Genomic DNA, 27,119 nt, shown 5'->3' with positions numbered 1-27,119 from the left:
AGAACTGCATAGGTCTCGAGACGCGTCTGTGACGCGTGCGTGTGACGCGCGCTGGGAGGGAGCGCGAGCTGCAGCGCTGCTGGAGAGCAGGAGGACACGAGGATGGCGGAGTCACGCGTCCGAAGGTAAATTTCTTTAGAGGCTCTGAGTCGCAGCTTCCGCGGCGCGGGGTTGACGCTCGCCCCGATAAACGTCCGCGTCCGGGGTTCAGTCTCGGAATGGCCGCTGCTTTATGTGTGTGTATAGAATGGGTTGTCTTTTTTTTCTTGCAGAGAGAGAGAGAGAGAAGAGAGAGAGAGAGAGAGAGAGAGAGAGAGAGAGGTATGCGTGCGGAATGCGTCTGAGCCACCCGACAACTAACAAAAGAGTGATTTGTCCCAAAATGGTCACAGCGTCAGAGTCAACAGAGCTTGACTGACTGATTGTGAGCCTACAATTTAAATACTTATCGCACAAAAACATTTCTTTAAAACTAGAAACAAGTTATATTACATGCACAAAGGACGAAAAAGAAAGAGACACGGTCACAGAAAAAAAAGATACATTAAAAAATAATAAATATATTTATAGGTGTCAGTTCAATACACAGTAGAGCACGACTGCTAGTGCCCGCGCACGCACACTAGCGATGTGAGATTCGTTAACGAGTCGTTCTTTTGAATCGGATCTTTTCAGTGAATTGATTGAACCGGTTCAAGAAAATTAACCAGTCCGTTTGTTACTTGTTGGCCAAAAAAATTTGACTTAATCCCCAAACTTTTTACTTATTATTATTACTTAATTTTTTTTACAATTGGGCTAGTTTTGATTAGCAGTTGTTTCGCAGTCCTGGCCACCCTGAGAGCAGTATGACACTATAATGTCCAGTTATGACATTTTGATTAAAGTTTACAAGGACATAAATGCACAATGAATTGTTCAGATCTATAATATGAATATGTTAAGCTTCGGTGTTGTGGAAAGTTACTTTCAAAAGTAATGCATTACAATATTGTGTTACTTTATAAAAAAAGTACTTAATTAGCCTATGTTATTTTACGTTGCTTTTACGGAAAGTAATACGTTTTTTTTCTCATCTGCCTAGCTTCATGTTTCTCTCTTCAGAAACAAGCAAACAAAAAAGAACATAGATTTTATATTTATCTAAAGTCATTTTTGCTTAATAGTGGTTGATCATTGAAGGTCAGCAGTAAACAGACTGGTTAATAAAATGGAATTAAATATATAAAGGATATTTTTGTTATTTAACATGTTTGCGCCATGTCCTAAGTTTGCATTGGACTATTTTTATTCAGTTTGACATGTCTAAAACTATAATAAGTTAACCATCATGTTCTCTCAATATGCGGGCAGCTGTCAGTCAATACATGAGAAAACAAAGTAACTGGCATAAAAAAAATAAATAAAAAAAAAAATAATAATAATTTATTACTAGTAGCTTGAAAAAAGTACTCAGATTACCTAATTCACAATACTTGTAATGTATTGGAGCCCCGCACATGGCATGCAGGAAAAAATAGTAGGCTAAATTGTGTGCATTATTTACTAATTCTTTCCCTCTATGTACTAAAACGTGCACACGATTACTATTGCGTTCCCTCGATTTACTATTTAGTTCACTCGATTTATAAATTGTGCACACAATTTACTAATTTTTTCCCTTGATTTGCTAAATCGTGCGCACAATTTAGCAAATTGAGGGAACGCAATAGTAAATCGAGGGAACACAATAGTAATCGTTTGCACGTTTTAGAACATTGAGGGAACAGATTAGTAAATCATGCGCACAATTTATAAATCGAGTGAACACAATAGTAAATCAAGAAAACGCAATAGTCATCGTGTGTACGTTTTAGTACATCGAGGGAAAGAATTAGTAAATAATGCACACAATTTAGCCTACTATCTTTTCTTGCATGTCATGTGTGGGGCTCCGTAGTAATGCTATCCCCAAACAATATTAGGTTTTTATTTTTACGCTGACTAGCTGTTGGCTGAATCTGGCTCTTTGAACCGATTCTTCTAAACGAACCGTTCGAACGAACCGATTCGCGGAAAGCGAGCCGGACGTTCCATCCCTGACGCACGCGCAGGCCGCGTCTTGAGCTCTTCCCGCTTTGAGCTCGAGGTCTGTTCGGCGGATGACAGTTTGTTTTCACAGGGCCCTGTCTGAAAACAAGAACCAGCGCTTGCACCTTCAGCCACGGGAACCGAGTCTGTTTTCGTCAAGATGAGACCGCTTATTCCCAAATGTACGCGTTTGGTGAGAAGCATGAGGTGACACTTGTGTTTTGTACAGTTTGTGTGTGTGAGAGCTCGCTAATGCTGTTAGCCGAAGCTGAAGGGTGGCTAATGCTAGCATAGAGATTTCCGTAGCCAGCTTTTTATCTGTCCGTTTGTGCCGTCAGAAATCACGACACAGACTGTTTTCGTGATTGTTTCCTTTAGTCAGCAGTATCGTGTTAGTCGATAACAGTGACAGCTGTGTGGGTGTATATGTGGTTTGATAGCACGGAATAGTTAGCTAGCTAGCTAGCCGTATCCAAACAAACGCCCATCAATCAGCAGACAATACAGATTTTTATTGCTTACCACATTTAAACGTTTTATTACACTTGTAAATGCGCTTCAGGTTAATAATATGGTTTGTTTGTAAACGAAATTAAGCATTTGATGCTTTCGCTGACCCGTTTGCTGAAATCTCTTTATGCTTGTGTGTGTGTGTGTTTGTGTAGAAGTGCATCTGTGGGCTTCTAGGCCTTGTTTGAAAGGCAACAACATATAGTAGAGCCGAGCAATTGAAATTGTCATTAAGTAAAATCATAACCCTTCAGGTGTTAAAATAGACTGTATATAACATCCCAAGCTGATGATCAATGTTATAGGCTTGTTTTGTGTGTGTGTGTGTGTGTGTGTGTGTGATCACAGTATGGTGCTTTTGTGATTGAACTGTTCTGAGTGCATTTAACAGATCTTTTAGTACTTTTTTTTTTTTTTTTATAAAGAAATATTTTGGGGAAAATCTTTCCAGTCTTCACTGCTGTCAAATGATGAAATGATTATGAGACAAGTTTTTAAGCAGAGTCATGCACAATTGTAGGTCACCTCAAATCAAACGTGCATGTGTTTATTTTTTTGACCTTTAGTGTTTAAACATAATGTCATCCCTGGGCTTTCTGATGAATATGGCAGATTTATTTCTGGTGATGTATGCAGGACTTGTCCTGTCATTTAGTCTGTTTTAACTCCGCCCCCTGCTAGCTCACATTCATCAGCCCTCACATTTTGAGTGCCACGCCCACATCTAGGTACCCAACAAACAAACAATACATTAAACAAAGTCCCCGCCTTACATCTTTCTATTTCAGTAATTCGTTACATGTAGGTGTGTCACAGACAGAAAAAGAAAATGCTCTCTTTTACATTTAGACACATTCGTATGAATTTGTGCGCTGTACACAAAGTTGCGCTTTGCTCACAAACACTGTTTTATCAGGCATTTAATGCAAGATGAAATGAAAATGACATTCAAAATTTTCTCAAGACAGTCGGTTTCCTTCTGAAATGCAGTGATATAAAAACACCCCGCTGGTTTTTGAAGAAATAATAAACATTAATCAGTCAAAATCAAAATAATATGCACTTGTCAACCCTCTACATTACGACTAAATCTTCCTTCTGGCTACTAAATGATGTATAATATTAGCCAATGGCTAATAAATTCTCAGGATTTACTAGCCAGTGTGTGAGTTGGAGGCTAAGTATAAGTATAGCACAGATATATTTTCACTCGCGAACACTCAGCTGACTCTCCGTAAGGCGATCTGTGCTTTTTTTCAGTTCATCTCAATGGATGCGCAGCGCACCTGTATTTAATGTACCTTAAACTGTAGTGTGAAAGCGCACAAATTGCCGTCGCTTTCTCTCACACACACGCAGAGAGAGAGAAGTGACATGCTACAATTAAACCATATTCTTTGTTGTATTTTACTGTCGAAATAACAGCGTTCCTATGGAAATCTTCAGCTTTTAAGAACAGCCAGGTTTTCCGGTAGTGGGTGGAGTTAATGCGCAAACGCCAATCTCATTGGCTGGCACTCACCTATTATCGTCCCTGTTTTGATTTCAGAAAATCAGTTTGAGTGAACGCACACAACCTGATTAATATTCATGAATCCAGCAGCTCATTAACCCTTAGTGTTTTTTAGTTCTTATTAGTAGGAATTGTATTATTATTATCATATTTTCAGTATTTTTTTTTTTATAACAGGAAAAGCACCACCACCAGTCCAGTTAAAATGTTGAGTTAAAACGACTAATAAGCATTCAAACATGGTTATCAACCAAAAGCTTGACTGACTGGCGAGTAAACTAAAATAATTACTAGCCAAACATGATTCAATTGCCAAGGTGTCCGTAGAGCGTTGCTTGTAGCTTTAAAAACTTGACCGCAAACTCGTGTGTAAAGAACTCTGAATGTAATTTTCCACAATATATTATATATATTGTACATATATTTCCTAAGAATATACATTTATTGGTAACACTTTAGAATATCGGTCCATTATTTAATGTTAGTTAACTAATTTAGTTAACATGATCTAAGCAAGAATGATCCTTCATCAATCATAGTTTGTTAATTTCAACATTTGCTAATGCATTATTCAAATCAAAAGTTGTGCTTGTTAACATTAGTTAATGCACTGTGAACAAGCATGGACTTACAGTGAATAACTGTAGTTTCATTAACTAAAATTAACAAAGATGAATACAGTAATAAATGTATTGTTCATTGTTTGTTCATGTTAATAAAATAATTAACTAACAGTAACTAATGGACTTATTCTAAAGTGTTTGTGTGTATTTATACGTGTAAATATACACAGCTGTAGTTCTTTTTTTAATTAACCAGTTGAAATCTTAAAAAAAATATCAGCTAAAACTGTCATACCAAGAAGAAGAAAAAAAGAACAATGTGATAAAGCAGATAAATGAGAGACTAGGAAGTAAGCATGGCCATTTTTAGTTGTGTTTGCTCATGTACTTCACATGTAAACCTAGTGTGAGGAGTTTTACACACTTTCTCTTGGCATTTGTATATGTGCATTTTTAGGTCAGATGGATGTTTGGCTATAGGATTCAATTTTGATGCTTTTTTTCAGGATCTTGCACCACATGTGGAACAAAATTAGATTTTTTGACACATTTTTTGTAACTTGTTACAGATTTTCAATTGATACAAACTCTTTTGATAAGCTTAAAAAGTCCCACAATTAGTGTCACTTCTGAGCACTTGTGCCCATCCACGTTAGAAGAGTGAAGAGATGGCTACATATTGTCACAGCCCATGTTTCAAAAGCCAGTAAAGTGATTTTTTTGAGTGTGTGTTTAGTTGGATGGGGTTCTGTGTGTTTATTGATCTGCACATGGTTGTTTAGTTTTACTCTTCCCTCATGACAGGCTTGTTCTGTGAAACAGGTGGCTCATTCAGAAGTGGTATCAAGTGGGATTTCTGCGAAATATCACAGCTTTGGGATTTGTAGGGAGCTTATCTGAAGTCGTGTGGGCTTACCTGCATCTAATTTAAAAGAGTCAAGCTATACGAGTGTCAGCATCTAGAGTTGACAGATCCTAAAATGATTCAAAGGCATGGAAGTGGCTGACAAAGCGACCTGTTTATAATGCAAACAAAGCGGTTTTTGCCTGCGTATGAAGACGGGTCAGCAGAAACTGCTGCAGATCACTTGTGCACTCTGCTCACCTCAAGATTTAACCAAGATTAGTTTGTGGAAGGTCATGAAACTGAAAGTTATTTTTCAATTGCATTGTGTGGCTCGGTTTGCGCCTCCACTCTGATTAAGTACTAGGATTGGGTATCGACTGGGTTTTTTATGATACCGGTGCCATATCGATACTTTTAAATAGGGATACACCGGTTGACCGGCCATAAATCAGAACCGGCTGGTTTTTGCTGAAAATACGCGATTGGCAATCGGCCGGTTTTTTGTCTTCTTTCAGCCGATTTTTCCGGAAGCGTGGCCGCGTGCACAGACTACATTGTAATCGTTCGCTATTTCATTTGTGTGGAAGTATTTCGAAATCTGTGCGCAGGACACGGGCAGCCGTTCAACATTGGAAGCGCAGAGCTACATGTCTGAGGCACAGCAGGAAGCGATCAGCCGTTGGTATTACTGGCGCACAAATAAGAGTCCCTTTTCTGCCCGCACTAAAGCTGCGCGAGCGTATACTGTTACCGGTCCGAGCCCTGAACACGAGTACTAGACCGTGAAGAGATGTTCAGATCAACTTCTCACGTGTTGGATGAGAAACGAAAAGGACTAAACTGACGAAACTTTTTTTTTTTTTAAGTGCGACTTGCATACACGTTTGAAAAGCTAGAAGTAAACGACAGTTCTGTATAAGATGATTATTTTTATTTTTACCTTAAAATTACATCGACTCAATTTGATTTAAAAATCACCTGCTGTAGCACACTGAGAAAAAGTGTTTCATTCATCCAATTAAAAAAAAAATAGGGTAATGATTCACATCTATATTTTTTTACTTGAGAGACTAGTTATTTATTTTTCATTGGCTCAAGTAAAAAAAAAATATATAGATGTAAATCATTACCCTTTTTTATTGGATGAATTTGTCTTGAATGTAGGCTACTTACTTTGCAGTTACTGCTGTTAATTTCAGATGGTTGCAGTTATTGTTTTCATTAGCCAAAAGCCAGTTTGGCTTATTAAATACCAAATAAACATCTTGTTTATGCACACTTTCCTTCTTTCTTGTTTATTGCCTAAAGATAAAAAAAAAAAAAAAAAATCGGAAATCGGTATCGGAATCAGCCAGTTTGTTTGTAAAAAATCGGTATCTGAATCGGCCATGAAAAATCATGATCGGTGCATCCCTACATTTAAAAAGGTAACGTGGCTGAACCGATACTTAAAAAAAAAAACATTAAAAAGATTTAATATAAAACCACACATAATGTTTCTACTGTATCTCTGTCAATCAGGATCTTAACGTCACCCTGTCAAAATAAAAGTCCGGTTAAAGACTATTGTTCAGCACAATGTACATAGCCTACTACTAAAAAAAAAAAAAAAAAAAAAAAAATCAAACATTATTATTATTATAATTTTTTAAAGGTTTAATCACACAACATTTCTTACTATTTTTAATAGTAAATCCCCTTTGTTTACCAAAAAGTTAAGTTTGCTTAGTTTTCAATAATTAAAAGATAAATTCAATTAATGTTTTATGTGTTTATTGTTCAATGTGCATCTCAGAAAATGCTTTATTTAAAACCCCAACTGAATGGCACTTAAATGCACTTAATTCGTCTTTCAACTTTATTGTCGTTGTTCACAGTACAAGTACAGACAGAGAAACAATGGGTAATAATTACATTTTTATTTTTGATGTATGCATTGCATTCTATGCATTTAAAAAATAAAAATATTTGTTTTTCTAAAAAAGGAAACTTAGTTGTTAATTTTAAGAGACCCAGGAGTCTTATTTTCTCTTGCATAATTAATATTGCACTTTAAGCAAAAACTAATTTTATCCGATTAATCAATGGAATTTTTGGTAGAATACTCTTACTAAAATGTTCGATAGCTAAAGGCCTAGTTACCAAATTCTGTTTGCTCTAGCTGGATCCACTCCTTGGCGATAAACAAGAGGGACATCTGCACTTCCTCAACAGACCTCAAAACAGCCATTATTTTGTTGTTTAAATAAAGGTGCAGTCGTTTAAACTGTTGCGTTCGTTCAAAAAGTTAGGTCGATCCTCGCTGGCTGTGCTGATTTAATCTAGCGGGTCTAGTGTGTCGTGTCGCAAGTTCAATGATGCAGGAAGTGGCAAATTCTCTCCGGCAATCAGTGATCAGTGACCAAAAAGCAAGCTGTGCCATACCATGTAGTGGAAAAGCTTCAGGTAACCTCAGTTACACATTCAGTGGTAGTGGAGGTCAGGTAATATTTGACAAATTGCTTCGTTGTAAAGGAATAATGCACCCCAAAAAATGAAAAAGTGCTAAAAATTTAGTCCATCAAAGATGTAGATGAGTTTGTGTTTTCATCAGAACCGATTCCGAGAAATTTAGCATTTTATCACTTGCTCATCAATGGATGCTCTGCAGTGAATGGGTGCCGTCAGAATGATAGTCCAAACAACTGATAAAAACATCCATAGGTAATCCACACCACTCCATTCCATCAGTTAACATATTGAGAAAAGCTGTGTGTTTGTAAAATACAAATCCATCATTAAGGCGTTTTAACTTTTAACCATCACTTCAGTCCAAAATATGAGTCCATAATCCATAATAATGCTTCCTCCAGTGAAAAAGTCCATCCCCTGTTGACTCTCACATCAAAACCCACTAACATGTTTGTTCAGAACTGTTTTGGACTTTTTTTTATCTTGTAAACAGTACTTAATCTGTGCATATTTCTCTCCTAATTCAGACCGGTCAAATTTTTCACCAGAGAAAACTAATATTTTGGATTATGGACTCGTATTTTAGCTAGAAGCAGCATTTTGAATATAAAAACCCCTTAATGATGGATTGGTTTCTTACAGTGACGCAGCTTTACGCTTCACAAGACTAATTAACTGATGGACTGGAGTGGTGTGGATTATTCTGATGTTTATATCAGCCATTTGGACTCTCATTCTGACGGCACCCATTCACTGCTGATGATCCACTGGTAAACAAGTGATCTAATGCTACATTTCTCAGAATCTGTTCCCATGAAGAAAATTGTGTATATCTTGGATGGTCTGGACTCTGGGGGTACATTTAAAGGAATTTGTATTTTGCCATCTGTCAGTATCTTAGCATGCGAGTCTTCATGTGCACTCTGAGTATTGCTTTATAAAGAATATTTAAATAGTACACCTAAAAATAAAAATCAAGCCATTTGAACTAAACCTGATGTTGTTCTAATGACCGTCTTTCTTTTTAGATCAGAAAAAAAGTTTTCAAAAAATGTCCTGCATATAATGGCAGTAAAGAGCAAAAGAGTCTTTTTTGGCTACATGTATACTCAAAAAGGGTGCACTGGTGTCATGGCCTCATGAACAGACTGACCCAATGACCAAAGTCAGGGTTTTCTGATTTTAATATTGTTTTTCATTTAGATTTTGGTTTGTTTTCCAGCAAAACCACATGCCTTCAGAACACTTGGAGAATACTGTGAAAGAATACTGACTTTTCATTTTTGGGTGGACTATGACTTAAACAGTTTTCTTTAGTATGATGACAATCTAAAACCCAGCTGTATTATTTGGGAATCAGACGGGTCCAGTTATGTTTTTGATTAAGAAAGAAAGAAACGGCTTGGCTTGTTCCACATCCTCAAAATGGCTCTAATGCATTCTTATCAGTGAAACGCTCCCAAACCTTTCCTAGTGTAAAAGCAGCCAATGTCGTTTTTCTTCCAGGGTGCTTAATAATTTCCCGCAAATCCTCCAGTAAAGGATCATCTGATGCATCGGCGATTTAATTGCTCTTAATTGCCCAATTGGCTGACCATTGACGGCCTGAAGCTTTCTTCCTGAAAGCACTTGTGGTACAAGCATACAGGAAGGAACTGAATGTTTATTAGTTAGTGGCTCACACGTGAGTCAGAGGAAAGCTCATACCTTTCTCACATCTGAAACCGAACGCAACTTTTGTCTGCAAGTCATTCCCAGCATTATACGTCTGACCTGTAACCGTTTGCTTTGTTTAACAGCCACAGGATGTGAATCCCCACGACCTGTCTGTGTACCACAGCTGTAGCCGAGCCGAGGGAAAGAGTGCAGTTCAAACAGGCATGAGGCTGTTGGCCTCCTCGCCACACCGACTACAACAAACACGCGTCGTCCCAATGACGTTTTAACCCCTGCAGGAGTACACACTGCTTGGTCCACCGAGGCTGGTGAAGAAACACGGGTATGTATGAGCACACGCAGATATAACCACCCCTCCCTTTGGTTCGACGCCAGAACTACCCTCGATTAACGAACAAAACACAAGAGCGATAGAAAGAGAGCGAGTGACTGAGGGTCCCATGTGCCATTGGGCAGAGGGGCTTTCGCCATGAGCAGTACTCTGGGCAAAGATAAAGACTCTAAGGAGAGGGAACCCAAAGCTGAAGGGAAATCCAAAACCAAAGGGAAAGATGCCAAAGACGGGAAGAAAGACACGAGCGGCGCTTCGCCCGCGGTGGCCTTCACTTTGGACAGCACGATAAAGCGACCCAACCCACCGCCCAGCACGCGCAAAAAATCCAGCAATGCAGAGGTCAGCAAGGAGCTGAACAAGTGCCGAGAGGAGAACTCGACGCGCCTGGACCTGTCCAAGAGGTCCATCCATCTGTTGCCCTCCTCCATCAAGGAGCTGACCCAGCTGACCGAGCTGTACCTGTACAGTAACAAGCTTCAAAGCCTGCCGGCCGAGGTGGGATGCCTGTCGGGGCTGATGACGCTGGCGCTCAGCGAGAACTCTCTCACCAGCCTCCCTGACTCGCTGGACAACCTGAAGAAGCTGCGCATGCTCGACCTGCGGCACAACAAGCTGCGGGAGATCCCAGCTGTGGTCTACCGCGTCACCTCCCTCACCACGCTCTACCTGCGCTTCAATCGGATCACCACCGTGGAGAAGGACATCAAGAATCTGTCCAAACTCACCATGCTCAGCATCCGAGAGAACAAGATCAAACATCTCCCCGCAGAGATCGGTGAGTGACACTTTTCATTTGAACTCTTCAAAGTACATTTCCCTTAGCTTTACATTTGGCATCCTCTAGCAGTCACTTCAAGTTAAACTGACCCATTTTGAACATATTTTAATAACAGTCTAATGTCATTCAAATTTCAGAATGATTAGCAAATCTCAAAATCAGTATCTGTATCATATCAGTTTCCTGCCGGCTTGTGTTGTAGGGGAGCTCTGTAACTTGATCACGCTGGATGTAGCCCACAACCAGCTGGAGCACCTTCCTAAAGAGATCGGGAGTTGCACTCAGATCACCAACCTTGACCTGCAGCACAACGAGCTTCTCGACCTACCGGAGACTATAGGTGAGAATCGCATCTTTATTGCCAAACGGCTCTTGTAAATTAGATTAAATCAACAGTTTACGCATTTGAATCATAAACCGTGATGATTTGCTGCTTTAGGTAACCTGTCGAGTATAAACCGTCTGGGTCTGAGGTACAACCGTCTGTCAGCGATCCCTCGATCTTTATCGAAGTGCCGAGAGCTGGAGGAGCTCAACCTTGAAAACAACAACATCTCAGTGTTACCAGAGGTGAGGCTTAGTTCAGCTCGGTACAGCTTTTAAAAATCAGTGGTTTATATTGTCCCCTTTTATAAGTATTACGTTGGTCCCTGTCCGTTTCTCCTCAGGGTCTTCTCTCCAGTTTGGTGAACCTGACGAGTCTGACGCTGGCACGAAACTGTTTCCAGTCTTACCCAGTGGGCGGCCCGTCCCAGTTCTCCACCATCTACTCACTCAACATGGAGCACAACCGTATCAACAAGATCCCTTTTGGCATCTTCTCTCGAGCCAAAGTGCTCAGCAAGCTCAATATGAAGGTGAGAGCGCATGGACTCAGTCACTGCGGAAGGTAACAAACTCGCCCTGAAGGAAACACATAACTAGAGACCAGAATTTGGCAGAGGGTTGTTAGTGTTTCTTTTTTTTTTTTTTTGACCTGGACCAATAAGCATCCACCCTAGCATTCCTGTTGCTAGTTTTGCATGCCCAAGCAAGAAATTATAATACCATTTTTTAAAACTATTTTTACAGGACAACCAGTTAACGTCTCTTCCGCTGGATTTTGGGACGTGGACCAGTATGGTAGAGCTAAACCTGGCAACAAACCAGCTCACCAAGATTCCAGAGGACATCTGTGGACTGGTGTCTTTAGAGGTGACCCTCTTCTGTATTTTACCATCACTCACATTCTTGCCTTTGTGTTTTAGCTCATGGTTTTCCTTTGGTACCTTCAGGTCCTCATATTGTCCAACAATCTCCTGAAGAAGTTGCCTCATGGGATAGGAAACTTACGGAAACTGCGAGAGCTTGACTTTGAGGAGAACAAACTGGAGTCCCTCCCGAATGAGATCGCATACCTTAAGGATCTGCAGGTAAGCAGGTTTTTCAAGCCAGTGCAGTTGGAGTTTGTTTTGTTAGTGTGTTGCTAAGCTAACAAAGCGAAACACTCGCTCGTAAACAAATGGTATAGATGCTGTTATAGTGGTTGGTGTGAAACCCATTTTTTTTTGCAGAAACTTGTGTTGACCAATAATCAGCTGAACACTTTGCCGAGAGGAATCGGTCACCTGACCAACCTGACATACCTGGGCTTGGGAGAGAACCTGCTGCAGCACCTACCTGAGGAGATCGGTACGAGCTCACCGCTGTCCTCAAACGCACACATACACAGCTCGCTTACACCCTCTCTCTCTCTAACCCTCAGGTACACTGGAGAACCTGGAGGACCTGTACCTGAATGACAACCCTAACCTGCACAGTCTGCCGTTCGAGCTGGCGCTGTGCAGTAAGCTGTCCATCATGAGCATCGAGAACTGCCCCCTCAGCCACCTCCCGCCGCAGATCGTCGCCGGAGGCCCGTCCTTCATCATCCAGTTCCTCAAGATGCAGGGTCCCTACCGCGCCATGGTCTGAGACGGCTCGCACACGACGTTACCTTCGTCGTCATTGTATCTAGGACAAGAAACTGCGTAACTGGCTTCCTATCGGTGGAAGAGTCAAAGCCAGTTAGGTCTCCTTAGAAAACAATGTCTAGACTTCACTTGCCAAAATCAGTGTACATTAATGATTCTGAAGAGGCGCTCCTTAAAAAAAAAAAAAGTTTGTCATTTTGCCAATTTATTGAAAGTCATTACAGGGGTTTCGACGCCAGGAAACAGTTGTATGCAAAAACAGAACAATTCATTTTTGCTGCTCCCGCCATACTGTATGTGAGAGGTTTTATGTTTTTTAGTTTTTTTTGTCATCCCACAACCAAAAGATTTGTATTGTACAGAGCACCTGTTTTGGAAGCATTGAACAAATTTTAGTTCTTCTTTTTTTTTTTCTATTACTATGAATTAATTGTAGAATCGTGCCTATTCAGTGCAGTTGGGTGGTTTGTGTCTGAACATTATTAGCCGAGAAGTTTTTAATGCAACAAGGATGAATTTACAAAAGTATAATTTATTCCGTAATTCATACTGTCGATTTATTTTGTCGCGCCCTTTTTGGAAACATTCATTCCTCTTCGCTGTCAGGACGTGTTGGTGCGTTCGAGCTTTTAAAACGATGAATCCACAATTCTTTTTTTTTTCTGTGAAGTAGTGAAGTAACATGAATCGCAGATGTTTTCTTGATAGCAGCCTGTCTAGCGCGTCTCTGTCCTGGACGTGGGGTTTGTGATTGTCCACAGGTTTGCGCTCTGCTCATGTCCTGTCAGTGAGAGCAGCATCTACGAATCGGGTGCTGAACAGTGCTAGCAGTTAAAGGCCAAGCGCCCATTCAACATCACTTCTGTCCTCTTCTTAAATTCCACATTTGAAGGATTTCCTGGTCAGTGTCATCGGACCGGTTGAAACCATTCCCTGTGATTTTCTGCTCTTTTAAATCCACAGAATATTAAACAGTGGTCACCAGGGGGGTTTGAACCATTTGTCCCACATACCGCTCTTCTTATGCTGCTGCTTCTAATGCACTTTGTATTGATATTCGGCATCCCCCTCAAGTAAAAGGGTCGCGGTATTTCATGTTACCGATTAAACATATGGAAGGGGGCATTTATTATTATTTCTGAAGTGTTTTATTTGAGTTCTCGATCATGTATGTTTTAAAACCGTGAATGAAAACGTTTGCCTCAGCAAATTCGAACTATAACATTCTCTTAAGAACTTATTTTCTTTTCTCAAGGCGTTGATGCCTTTTCTCTTTATTAAATGTTTTGATTTAAACTTCTGACTAGTTTGTGTTTCTATATATTTAAAACCTCATATCGGTTTCAAATGGTGCAGATCATCAAAGTATTGCGATTAAAAACCCAAATGTGGCCATTATACATATTTGCAAACTTTTATTCCGCCTTTACAACGTCGTTTTGTTCTTGATGGAAGTTCTTTTGGTTTAGTATTATATATATATATATCAAGTGACTGTAAATTTCCGCCTCCACTTTAGTCGATCAAGCCAAATGTATTTTGTGTTGTGTCCACATTTTCTCTTTTTTTTTCTTTGTTTACATTTCCTCGCTCTTTCCTTTGATTCGTAAGGACATTGTGCACATCGGCGGCAGTGGAAAGGCTTCGGAGAGGCACTTCGCGTTCGTGGGGCCATGACAAGGACACAAACCGCTGCTTTTTTTAATCAAACCAGCAGAACCTGTTGCTGCTTATGGACCTCCTAGAAACGTAATGCTGTAAAAGAACCGGCCCGCGCGAGACGTCACGGACTGGCTTCACGGGCCGGTTTCTACCAGCACAGACGTTCTGCCACAGACGAAATCCCTCTGGACCTGCTCGGTGCATATCTTGCACCTGATGCAGATGCTGAATAAAACACACAAAAACGACAAACATTGTAAAAAGGGCTTTCTCTGTTCATGCTTAACTATACACCAGAAGCATTGCATTCCTGGTTTTGTATAAAAGCTTTCTTTTGTTTGAGTGTGTGTATGAGTGTGTGTGAGGGAATAGTTAGATGTTAACAAAATGGAATTGTTATGTGACAATAAATGCCTTTGAGTACTTCAAGTGAGACGTGCATTAGGGACGTGGCCTTGTGACGTGTCCCATTTAAGTTTAATTTTGTCCCCGCCTCAGCATTCATATGCCATTTATTGCAGGGGAGGTGGGCTGGATTTAACGTAGGTTAACAGTATGATCGGATGAGAGTGCATCACAAATCAGGAATGTAGTCAAAAAAGACAATACATACATAATAATTGTACTTTTAATGGTGAATACTGACAGCGCGGTTATAATCAGCCGAGGTGGCGATTTTAATTTTGATCTTGTATTTTTCTGGTGAATCCTTATGATTGGAGTTTTTTTATATATATTGTCTGTGCATTTAGGTCATATAAATTGTAAAATGAAGGTCATTTTCCATGGTTTTGTTTTTTATTTTTTTATTTTAAACATAGGAATATTATGTTTTCCTGCATTTTTTTTCTTGCCTTGATATGTGTAGGAAACAATGTTTATTTTCTTTAATTTTTTTTTCATAATTGTCTGGTTGGTTGGACAGGGATGTAAAAAAAAAAATACACACGATAAAAATGTTGCTCTTTCTTAACTGCAAAATGTTTTTTTTCCTCTCTCTCTGACAGTTCATAGGGTATCAAGTGTTGTGCGGACATGTCTAACGTACTTTTCTCTAGAAAAACAGCCTTAAAGGTGACTCTAGGTTTCTTTTGTTTCTGACTGCGCGCGAGCGAGTAACAGGACACTCTTCCATCAGATCAAGTCTTTGCTTTGATGAGCATTCTTCAAATAAATGTTAATTTGACTGCCTTATGAATGTCAAATGTGCTCCTCTCTCATATATATATATAATATTATAATGACCTTTCATGCAGTGTGTGACGCACAGCTCTTAGTGAATGAAAACATCTGCAGTTTTAAATCTGAAAGGGCACCGTGTATGGAGTTATTGTCTCTCAAAAGAAAGAGTCGAGTCTGAATCATTGAAACGAGTCGTTTTTAAAACGATTCCCAAGCCTAATGTTGACGTCAAAAAGAAACATTAGCATATTGCCCGCCCACTTGTTCTGAATGAAACCGCAAAGTCATTATTTGACACTAGGGGGCGCTTTTGGAGTGTAAAAATAGCTGTTTCCTTGGTAACATTGTAAACAAAACCGCACTGCACTCACAAACACTACTTTATCAGGCATGAGATGAAATGAAAATGAGACAAATCGGACCAATCCCCGCAGATTAGCATCATGCAAAGAAGGGGTTTGAGAAAATATAATAGTGAAATTAATAATTTGGGAGTCGTTGAGCAAGTAAAGAAAAGAATAACTACATATTTTTAGGGCCGGGACTCGATTAAAAAAATAATCTAATTAATTAGAGGCTTTGTAATTAATTAATCACATTTTAATCGCACAGAAATATTTGACCTGAGAACAGTGATAAGTAATTTTTTTTTCACATGGATTTATAGTATACCATTGAATAATGACTGAATACATAAGCTTAAGCAACAAAATATTGTTTATTTTTGTTCAACCAAGTCTAGCAGACCAGTGCAATTTTTGCCATGAAGAGTAGCAATAGCATATTTAGAAACAATTTAGAAATAGTACATTTCAGAAATTCAGGAAGCTTATAGGTGCTGGAACCTTCTGTAAAGTGTTTTTTAAGTAAAACACAATACTGTCAATTACATTCAGAACATTGGAAACACTGACTATTAGAAAACATCTCTCTGTTGCTTCAGAGGCCATAACATACTAAGTCCAACTCTCAATAACCTTGGCCAAAACAATAAAGAGTTCAACATAAACTGTTGCACCAACAAAATAATACATAGTTCAACATAAAGTGTAAAGTCCACGCTAGCTGCTATATGTTTTGCGTTGAGGTGATACTTGAGGTTCGATGTGCTGCTGCGGTGATATGCGAACGCTAGTTGGTGCTCCAGTATAATCGGTCCGCCGAAACTCAACCAGTGAGAAAAATAATAAAATTGTAACTAATTTTAACCGCGGTGCAAAAATAAGTTATAAAAAATGCGGGAAATGTTTTTCTGTAACTAATTAATCTTAATTAACGCGTTATTTTTTGTGTAATTAATTAATCTCAATTAACTCGTTAAAGTCCCGGCCCTACATATTTTAAAAAATGGAAAGTGTTTTTTGACCTTACATGCATGTCAACCTGTTGTTAGGGACTCCCAAACCCAAATATGGACCTTTCATTACCCATAATAGGGGCACTTTAAAACTAAATGTAAATATTCTTAACTGATGAGTTTAAAATGATATTGAATTAAAACACCCCAAAAATGACCAGCATATATGTGAACTCCTATACTGCTTAAAAAGCATCCCATGATGAGATGGAGAATTTGTTTTACATTGCTCACATTTGTTCACTACATAATTCCCATCTATCATCTCTGGTCTATCCCATTTTTGCCTTCCTCCCATTTATTAAAATCTAAAAGTTATTAAAATGTAACTTAATTTTTAGACTGGTACTTGTACTTAAGTAAAATTTCATAAATGTAATGGTACTTTTGTACTCTCTCCACTTCTGCAAGCTCATCAAGGTCTTCGAGATTGCCATAAAGCTACAGCCAGGTACTTCTGCTCGGGATTAAAGCTTAAATCTGCAGTAAAGTGCATCTCAGCGGCCAGAGTTTCCCGTGTAAATACATACAGTGTGAATACAGCGTGCTTGTGTTTCCGGAAGGTGTCGCTGTTTCCTCGCTGAGCTGCATTGTTTACATCTTACTCATTCATCACGTCTCCTCATCCTTTAAAAACTATTTTCCAGTAAAGTTTTCAGATATTATTAGGGATCCCACGGACATGGAAATGTGAGGGAATTGTAAAAAGGTTGGTTTTCAGCCATAGATTATTAAATTGTAACTGTATAAAAACAAGCGTGTGTTTATTTTTAGACCAATAAATCCATGATAATTTATCAGTGATAAATAGTTTACTATCTCTTGTTCAGGCAAACACTACGACAAGTAGTTTAACTGATTTAAACCAGTCAGGCGCGTTTAAAATGTGTTTTCAGTGGTTTCTGGACACGCTTTTCCCGCCGCGCCTCTCTTGGTGGCTGCTAAACAACGTGGATTCGGAGGAAAGAGGGCGGGGCTTGCGAGGGAGGTCGTTTAGAACGCGCGCGCACTCACACTCTGCCAGACGCCCGTCTCTCCCGCGCACACACGCAGCGCGCGCACAGCAGGCACACGTGCTCGCGCCTCGATTAGCTCCGTGCGCGCACAGCTGATTTGAGCGCTGGTGATGAAGCGCCGTCTTCACATGCTCCACCGACGAGATGCGAGAAATTAATCACGCCGTTTTTTCTCATGCTGGGCGACTTAGTTACACTCTGAGGAAAGATTTCTTGGATTCATAAGTTGGTGCTTCGTATCAGGCTTTTTTTCTCTAAGGTAAGGTCCATTCCTGTCGTACTTTTTGCTGCGAGTTGTGGTATTTTTGAACAAAGTGTGAGAAATAAATCGATTATATTTTTTATATTATTACTCACCTTTGTTTCTATATATATATATATATATATATATGATTATTATTGAAATTTAAATTGTTTCCCCTCTTTTTTTTAGATGACAAAATGACCAAAAAAGTCACTTTGGTCTTCAATAATATGGAAAAAATGACGTGTCATCAACCAAAAACATAATTTCAGTTGTGAGAGGAAGAGCTTGGTATTCTCAGCAATGAGGTGTGACAATTCGACCAATGGGACAGATACGCCATACACCCTGCTGGTGGCCCTTCCTATGAGCGTCCTGGTGGGGCTCCTCATCCTCCTCATTGTCTTTGGCAATGTGCTGGTGATCATCGCCGTGTTCACGAGCCGGGCTCTCCGGGCTCCTCAGAACCTGTTCTTGGTGTCGCTGGCCTCCGCTGATATACTGGTGGCCACTCTGGTGATGCCGTTCTCGTTGGCGAATGAGCTGATGGGATGCTGGGTCTTCGGACAGGTTTGGTGCGAAATCTACCTGGCTTTGGACGTTCTTTTCTGCACGGCCTCGATCACTCACCTGTGCGCCATCAGTCTGGACAGGTACTGGTCGATCACGCAAGCCATCGAGTATAATCTCAAGCGCACGCCGCAACGAATCAAGCGCATTATTTTTATAGTCTGGATCATCGCCGCCGTGATCTCCTTCCCGCCTCTGATCACCATGAAGAAGGAAGAGGGGAACACCTGCAAAATCAACGAAGAAAAATGGTACATTGTCTCCTCTTCAATCGGCTCGTTTTTCTTGCCCTGCATCATTATGGTCCTCGTTTACATCCGAATCTACCAGATCGCCAAGAAGAGGACCAGAGCGCCCCCTGGGGACCGGAGGAAAAAGGACGCCGGCAAGAAGGAGAACGACCCCCATGAGAAGCTCAACGGGAATCCCAACCCTAAACCGGACATCAAGGGTGAGATAAACGGCGTGGACATGGAGGAATCGTCCTCCTCGGACCACAAGGTCTCCAACCCCTGCTCCCTCAAGAAGAAGAGCTCCAAAGGAAAGACCAAGCTGAGCCAAATCAAACCGGGGGACGGCGACAAGAGCGAGGTCCTTCAGACCACCAAGACCAGCAGGTGGAAGGGTCGTCAAAACCGGGAGAAGCGCTTCACGTTCGTGCTGGCGGTGGTCATAGGCGTGTTCGTCGTCTGCTGGTTCCCGTTCTTCTTCACTTACACGCTGACCGCATTCTGCAAAAGCTGTGTGCCGGAAACTCTCTTCAAGTTCTTCTTCTGGTTCGGCTACTGCAACAGCTCCCTCAATCCCATTATATACACCATCTTCAATAACGACTTCCGAAGATCCTTCAAGAAGATCCTCTGCCGGAGAGATAACAGGAGAGGGGTGTGAATGGGTTGCTTTTTCTTTTAGCCAGTGCAATTCATCGCCCGGCGTTTATAGGAAGTACTTGTGTACAGTAAGCCAACGTGTCTGAAGAGGAAAAAACGGACTCTTTACGTGCTTTGTACAATCGCGACAATGCATGATTATGCAATTAGGGCACTATTCAGATTCGTCCATTTCTGAAGTGTATTGTTGTGTCGTTCTTGATATACAGTGAGTTGGTGTGGTTTCGTAATTCTGGTAATTAGGCATCCGCCAACGTGGGGGGACGTAGTCAAAGACAGTGCATCACAAACCATGCCGGATGCTGATTAAAATGTGAATTATTATTATTTTTTTTAAATGTCAAAGCACTACAAACTTGGCCTTCAAGCTTCATAATGTGCTGCAAAACTGTTGTTGCAACGTGCATGTCGATGTGTTTTCTCGCAGGGCCCCGTTTATTTTCCCTGACATATTGCGTAATTAATTGTGAAGGTGTTGATATTGTTCGGTGGATTTATTGTATTTTTTTTTATCCTTGCCAGTAACGGTTCATTTGAAATCTGGCTGTGGACCATTAAGCAAAACGAGGTTGAGCTCGTCTGACTGGAAACTGACAGACCGGTGTCACAACAGATTTCTCCGGCTTCTGATGTACTTTATATCTGTCACCATAGACATAATGGATGGATCTTTAGTATGACAACACAAGGGATAGTGTCAGCCTGCGACTGATAAACTGTGTCAAACGGGCTGGCAGATTTATAGAAGTGCACAACAAAATAAAGTGGAATATTTAGCAGGATATTGAATGACTAGCAACAGAGTTTCTCCAGGTCAAGATGAGGTCAGGTGGTTTTTTTCCTCTTCGGGATGCGTGTAGTGTCCCCAGATCCAGTTGTGGAGAGATAGAGTGAGTGTCCAGTCCGATTGGATGTAAACCAAGGTCTTGAATGACATCTACAAAACTACCTGTCACTGTGCGTTATTGCCATAGCTCAAAAACCTATGTATGGCTCACTTCAATATATTGGTTTTCCGTTTGTGCTTTCAACGTGTTCAACCATTGAGGTCTGAGAAACAAAAAAAATGGTGTAAGCACATATAAAAAGAGAAGAAAAAAAAACACTCAAAAAATATAAATAATAAAAAGTGCAGAGCCTTTTTTCCTTTTTTTTTGTCTGTCTGTAATCATTCTGGAAAGGCAACTGGAGAATGTTTTCTAATGAAAAGCAAAGCTCCACTTACGGGATCAGACTCTGAAAGAGCTGAATGTGTCTTCACAAAAGCAGAAATTGTGTTTACAGCAATGCGTTTACAATGGAAACAAAGCGCTGACTGGGATAAATACCAAAATACACAGTTTTGAAAGTATAAAAACAAAAACGAAGCAATTTTATGTAGCTATAGACCGATTCCTGACTGACAGCATCAACTAGATTATTCTAGAAAAGACTTTGAGTGACATGCAAACTGACCAATCACGCGTTAATCTGATAAATATTCCTCTAACTCTCTTATTTTGTACCTTTTCTAAGCCTTTGATAATCGCATGGAATTGCTCAATCTCCTCGACTTTCTCACATTTAATGAACAAATGAGAAAAGTTGCGATTATCTGCTGGCGATTATCTCGTCAGTTTTAATTATTTCGCCCGTCTCTCAGCTCAGTTTGACTTGAATGTCTCAGTTGACCGTTCACCCCAGAAACCCGGTCGATTGTGTGCCTGTTTGCTCTGCATGTGATTTACGCATTTCATATTTTCCCCCCTCAGAGCAAATTCAGGAATAGCATTTAACAAAAAGCGTAAAACCGCGCCCGCGGTGAAGATCCCCAGTGGCAGCGATACACTTATATGCTGGAGAGAGTGTACAGAGACCTTCATAATTATGATGGATCGAGATAATTTAATCTCTTTTATAATCATCATTAAATCGTCAAGACAGCGGGGTGATAATTACGAAATGTAAAATAAGGTTTTATTACACGGACCTGTAGCGCCGGTCCCGAACCTTTTACGAACTGACATAAAAGCATTAAATGGGAACCCTAAAGATATGGCAGCCCCACAGCGTTTGAGATATGTGACCTGATGTGAGCTGGAGGGGGCGTGATCCTGCGGGCCGTCCTGAAGAGTGTGTGGGAGACCAGAGAGACGCTGATGGACACGGACGTTCAGTGGGAGTGCAGGGGGTTGTATTGATGAGCTGCACTTCAAAAGTGTGAAGGAGGGTGTTTGGTCAACTTTGAGAGAGAGAGAGAGAGAAACTTGATAGTTAATTACATCAGCGCAGGTGAGGGCTGAGAGGATTTTCAATTGCTAGCTTGACAGAGACAGGGCTGTGAATAAAATCAATCAAACAAACAAGTAATATTTTATTTTTATTTAACAATTGTAATAATAATAGTAATTATTATTATTATCAGGGAAAGTTTATGCTTCATGCCACTCTTCAATGAACAGACCCCAATAATTCTGGACAAAACAGTGCTTATGTCTTTGAAATGATTGGTTCTTATTACTTTTGTGTTGACAAATAACAGACTACATGTTTTATGATAATTTCCTTGGTGTTTATGAAAAAAGAATCACAATAATTATTAGAATTTAATGTTTAGAAAAAAATATATAATATCAATATTAAATAATAATAATGATTATTAATATTATCTTATAGATACCTTTGTACAATTATCGTCATAATAATATATTGATTTTATAGAATAGCAACAACTGTTGTTATTATTGTTGTTGCTGTTTTATCTTAAAATACCTTTACACAATTATAATAATAACACATTATACAATTAAAAAAACAACATCTATAAATCTGAACAAAAATCTGAAAATAAATAAAAATAAATGTTACGCCTTAGTAAAATCCCAAAATAATAAAATTAAAGAAAGAATAAAGTAAAAAGAAAATAAAAAAGGAAAGAAAAAATTCAATAATAATAATTAAATATATTGTTATTATATTGCAATAATTATTGTCGCAATAACTATTATATGAACTTAAAAAATATATACATTAAATATGACTTTAAAATATACATTAAAAAGAATAATAATGAAAATAATAAGTCCATATATTGTACGCTAATTTCTTTAATTTGTTATTATTACATAAGCATTAAGTATCATATATAATAATAAAATATATTACTATTTGAATTTAAGTTAATAATCATAATTACATTTCAAATCATTAAAATTAAGATAACAAAGATAATATTGATATAATTAATTATCTAACAGTCATTCTTGTTGTATTATATATATATATATATATATATATATATATATATATATATATATATATATATATATGTATGTATATGATGGCTAGTTCGGTGGAGAAATTAAATGCATAGAAGAGCATTTCACAAAATATTAGACTTTGTAATTTTACTTACCTGTTAGTGATTAATTAATTATTTAATGTATGTTTAAATAAATCGCCCTTCTGGGTTTGAAATGAGCTTATTAATTAAAGGAATGTTCTCTGTAATCTCTATTGACAGCATCTGATTACCATTGTATGTGACAACAATCTCATCTAAAATAATGAACTTTAGAAACGGAAGTCTATGTGGAATTCTAAAAGCAACTGGGGGCCTTCAAAGAATTGTTCCCGGGGCCTCCCAGGACCGTAATCCAAGTTTAAACAGGAGGCAGGCTAGACAAAATGACTGAGAAAATGAGCGTCACATCATGGCTTTTGAGAGCTAGCATATGTTGCACTGCATGATAAACTTTATTTGTACCTCACCGCAGCAGATGACTGCACTGAATGACAGAACCAACAGCCAAAACGCTTGGGCTCCAGATTTGAGACTTGGCTCGCAGCTATCCGCATGCGTAGGTACGACAGATCTGAGTTTTTATCCACTTTAAATTCAGAAATTTGAGAAGCCTCAAAGGTCAAGTTAAACAGAGGCTGAGTACTTTCAAAAGATACCCCGCTGCTTTTTTTATTCAATGTTGTTGACAGTTTCTCTCTTTTTTTTCTTTTTTTTTACAGCAGACAAACAAAGAAGCAGACATCTTATTATTAAAGAGAGCGATGGGAAATGGGAGGGATTTGTTTGCCCCATCCTGGACCCTACTTTTTGCTCGCAATCCACCCTGTGGGAAATCAATTTGTGTTTGTCAAATGAGCAATACACTTAAATCCACTGAAATGCAGCTGTGTGCCAGAGAGGCAGCGTGTGTGTGTGTGTGTGTGTGTGTGTGGTAAGCACAGTGAAGCAGTCTCACAGTGCATTTGAGAAAAAACAAACAGAAGAAATGCAGCGCTTCGAGTGTTTAATTGCAGAAGGCAGTTTATAAAATTAGTCAGCGGGGACACAAACGACATGAGATGAATGCTGATGGGGTCCATTATTTCAATTCAGTGCGCAAAGTTTGAGAGTGACACCATTTGAAAAAGAACATTGCAAATGTTTCTTTTAGACTCCAGTGAGGTTATATAGTGAGCAATGGACAATTCCATGACATTTCCTAAAATGTCATCATTTCTACGCATTCGCAAAACCATGTAATTCATATGACTTTTGAATATTTTTAACCCAAAAGCATCAATGTTTTACTATAATAAGAGATGCACTGATCACAATGAATTAATTTATCAGGATTGAAAATTAGTCACATAGAAATATGAACATCAGAAAGATCAGGCCCTTTCTAAAGGAGCATGCTACACAACTTCTTGTCCAGGCCCTTGTCTTTTATAGACTGGACTACTGCAATGGTCTTCTGGCTGGATTTCCACAAAGCACAATCAAACCTCTACAAATTTTTCAGAATGCAGCGGCACGACTGGTCTTCAACGAGCCCAAAAGAGCCCATGTTAGATGTTTGAAAGAGATGTTCGAAAGGGCATGCTCCGTTAGAAAGGGCCTGATCTTTCTGATGTTGTGCAATGGAAACCTGCACATTCAAGAGTCTTTGCAATGTGGATTATGAAGGTCAGCTGGTCATCAAAGGTGGTTATGAACAAAGGCGAAGTTTCTCCGTGTCTGGGGATCGTCAGCGCCGCGGATCATTGCATGAAGCTAACAGCTATAACACCAGAATTAAAGACTTTTTAAAATAAGTTGAGCTCAAAACTCACTTTCAATCAGCAACGAGTAGTATTTGAAATAACTTGATCCGATGTGGATTATAGCAATGCAAAAGACTGTGCACGCTAGCCATTACCGTTACCATTGTAAACATGGAAAATTTGACCGCTGGAGAAATCAGACGTCAGCTTCTTATTCTCTATCAATTGTGTATTTATTTAGTAACATATTTTATCTGTCATGTTACACCTCTCTTTATCTCATTGCACTTGCTACTGGTTGCGGCTCAAATCAAGTTCAAGACATTGATGCTTCCACATAGAACAGCCCCAAGCTCAGCACCCCTCTACTTCCACTCACTATTACGAATCTACATCCCCGCCAGAAGTCTTGAGATCCGCTAGCGAGCGACGCCTCGTGGTACCATCACAGAGAGGCTCAAAATCACTTTCCAGAACACTCTCGTTCACAATTCCTGGCTGGTGGAATGATCTATCTGGGATGCTGAATCCCTGACAATTTTCAAGCGACAACTAATTTTTTTCGAAACAACTTGGTTATGTTGTAAAAAATATTTATTTATTCTTTCTTTTTCTAGCTTGTACTCATTTGAACAATGTATAAAACTTGGTATTGCAAGCACTTCCTGTGTCTGTGCCTCTTTAAGAAGAATCACTTTCTGTATCCCCCCAGTTGTAAATCGCTTTGGATAAAAGCATTTGCAAAATGACTAAATTTAAATGTAACCAATCCTCTAGCCCCAGCTGGCCTGCTTTGGCACAAGGTTTTCGCCGAAAGTGGAAACCCAGCCATTGGTAGCTTAAGGGTTGGGCTTGATGTTTATGTTTGGGTCTTACATTTTTTCATGACCCAAGTCATAAGTTTACTACTGATTTAGCCATCTCATACAAATTATGATTTTTCATGAACAACTGGACGATCAGGAATTTACTTGCGTTCTGTATAGTTTTAGTTAAAGATTCACTTAAGGAATTATGCAAATCTGGGAGCATTTGAGACACATGATCACATTCAATGACAATTCGCAAAATCTCAAAATTTGTACAAGCTTGCGAAACCATAATATATTGTACACCTTTAATACTTTTTTTTTATCCCTACAACAATCATGGGTAGATTTACAGGTTAGGCTTTATGCTTAGGTTTTGGTCTGGATCTTAGGTTTTTGCGCCGACCAAGTTCTATGTTTTGCCATTTCGTACAAATGATTACGAGTTCTCATGAGACCAGGTTGGACATTTTCTATGTGCGATACATGTGTTCAGTATTTTGTATAGCCTATCTATTTTTATTTCTTCCTTTTTTTAAATTTTACATTGGACTTTTTCATTTCGTCATGATACTTAAAAAGAACTGTTCCGAGAGCTCCATTAGATTAGACCTGAGCTTTAAAAGACCAACATCTGAGTAGTAAAAGTTTCCTCTGGGGATATTTTACATTCATTCAACAACCAGGTCATCGTAAAGACGCTAGCTGTCACTTTGAACTCAGGAAAGCTTGCGAGTTGAGATGTAAAAATAGAATTTAACCTTGAGATTTAGTCCCTGGAGAATGTTCATAAATTTTGTCACATGAACTGAAAATGGCCTAAAGGTCAGATAGCTTCATGTCGTTATGATGATGTTGTGGTTTGGATGAGGAAGGCCACAAATGTCATGAGACACTTAAAAAGTAAGTAGTTCCTGCGGTGAGCAAATCAGCATGGAGTAAAAGCAGGCTCCTCCGGTAGTCCGTTCACACAGGGTCCGCTGGGAATCTGTAGACAGTGTTTCAGACGGTTTCCTCTATGCATCTGTTGCCCCGTTCCCTTGTGGCTGTTTTGCTAAGAGGAAAGTTGCTGCAGAGTTTGAAGACCTGCCAGACAGAGAATTCATGTTTCTCTTAGAACGTATGTGCATTTTGTGTGCGTGTGTGCTTGTCAATATTAAAACAGAACAAATTGGAAATTGAGGTAAACATTGGATCACCCAGGGAACACAAGCAGTGGAAAATAAGTGTTTTAGTTTTAATGAGGCCATTAGATGCTACTGAATAAAATTATGCTGTAGTTTCTTCCAGTGATTTGGAAAGAGCCCCTGACATGCTTTCTAATATTAAAAATATTGGAGAACGTCTAGATGCACTTCATCCATGAAGGTCTGTACCTGGAGATCTATCCGTTAGTATTCCCATTTATTTTAATGGCAGATGCATACTCCATAATATTTTCCATTCATTTTATATATTCCAAACTGCCATGTCTGGAACAAGCGACAGACTCGTTTGAATAGCATCTTTTAACTGAATCAGGTTCACAAAATGCTCTAAACGATTCATTTACGAACCGAACTAAATGATTCAATCACAAATTGGACTGTTGATGCTCAAACCGTCTCTTTCGGACTCGTTGCGTAGTAATCTGATAGAGATTCTGTCATCTGTTAGTAAGATAAGCTTT

At 39.3% G+C, this 27,119-nt stretch overlaps 2 protein-coding genes across 4 annotated transcripts; both read left to right on the top strand.

The window, feature by feature from the left end:
* Positions 1–15,330, top strand: LOC127943051 (leucine-rich repeat protein SHOC-2-like). 3 transcript variants are annotated; one of them, XM_052539163.1, is made up of 9 exons: positions 1–125; positions 9,754–10,740; positions 10,946–11,083; positions 11,183–11,313; positions 11,412–11,600; positions 11,815–11,937; positions 12,018–12,155; positions 12,297–12,414; positions 12,488–15,330. In XM_052539163.1, exons 2-9 carry the CDS (start codon positions 10,101–10,103, stop codon positions 12,694–12,696), a joined length of 1,686 nt encoding a protein of 561 aa, XP_052395123.1. In that variant the 5' UTR covers positions 1–125; positions 9,754–10,100; the 3' UTR covers positions 12,697–15,330. The 3 variants fall into 3 exon arrangements, with proteins under 3 accessions (XP_052395123.1, XP_052395120.1, XP_052395122.1); XM_052539160.1 differs by lacking the exon at positions 1–125 and adding an exon at positions 2,075–2,252; XM_052539162.1 differs by lacking the exon at positions 1–125 and adding an exon at positions 2,102–2,277.
* A 2,610-nt stretch (positions 15,331–17,940) lies between these two features.
* On the top strand, positions 17,941–20,907 carry LOC127942652 (alpha-2A adrenergic receptor). The gene is made up of 2 exons (XM_052538508.1): positions 17,941–18,171; positions 18,346–20,907. Exon 2 carries the CDS (start codon positions 18,460–18,462, stop codon positions 19,615–19,617), a length of 1,158 nt encoding a protein of 385 aa, XP_052394468.1. The 5' UTR covers positions 17,941–18,171; positions 18,346–18,459; the 3' UTR covers positions 19,618–20,907.
* Positions 20,908–27,119: the final 6,212 nt, after the last annotated feature.

The sequence above is a fragment of the Carassius gibelio genome, chromosome A22, assembly GCF_023724105.1.
Source record: "Carassius gibelio isolate Cgi1373 ecotype wild population from Czech Republic chromosome A22, carGib1.2-hapl.c, whole genome shotgun sequence".
In the NCBI taxonomy this organism is placed as follows: Eukaryota; Metazoa; Chordata; class Actinopteri; order Cypriniformes; family Cyprinidae; genus Carassius; species Carassius gibelio.
This window is presented reverse-complemented; position numbering and strand designations above follow the sequence as displayed.

What these genes read in the sequence shown, in the direction of transcription:
- LOC127943051 (XM_052539163.1), top strand. Translation starts at nt 10,101, where the DNA reads ATGAGCAGTACTCTGGGCAAAGATAAAGACTCTAAGGAGAGGGAACCC. An exon ending in TCAGCAAGCTCAATATGAAG is followed by an intron (nt 11,601 to 11,814) that starts GTGAGAGCGCAT and finishes CTATTTTTACAG; the next exon opens with GACAACCAGTTAACGTCTCT. An exon ending in CATACCTTAAGGATCTGCAG is followed by an intron (nt 12,156 to 12,296) that starts GTAAGCAGGTTT and finishes TTTTTTTTGCAG; the next exon opens with AAACTTGTGTTGACCAATAA.
- LOC127942652 (XM_052538508.1), top strand. Translation starts at nt 18,460, where the DNA reads ATGAGGTGTGACAATTCGACCAATGGGACAGATACGCCATACACCCTG.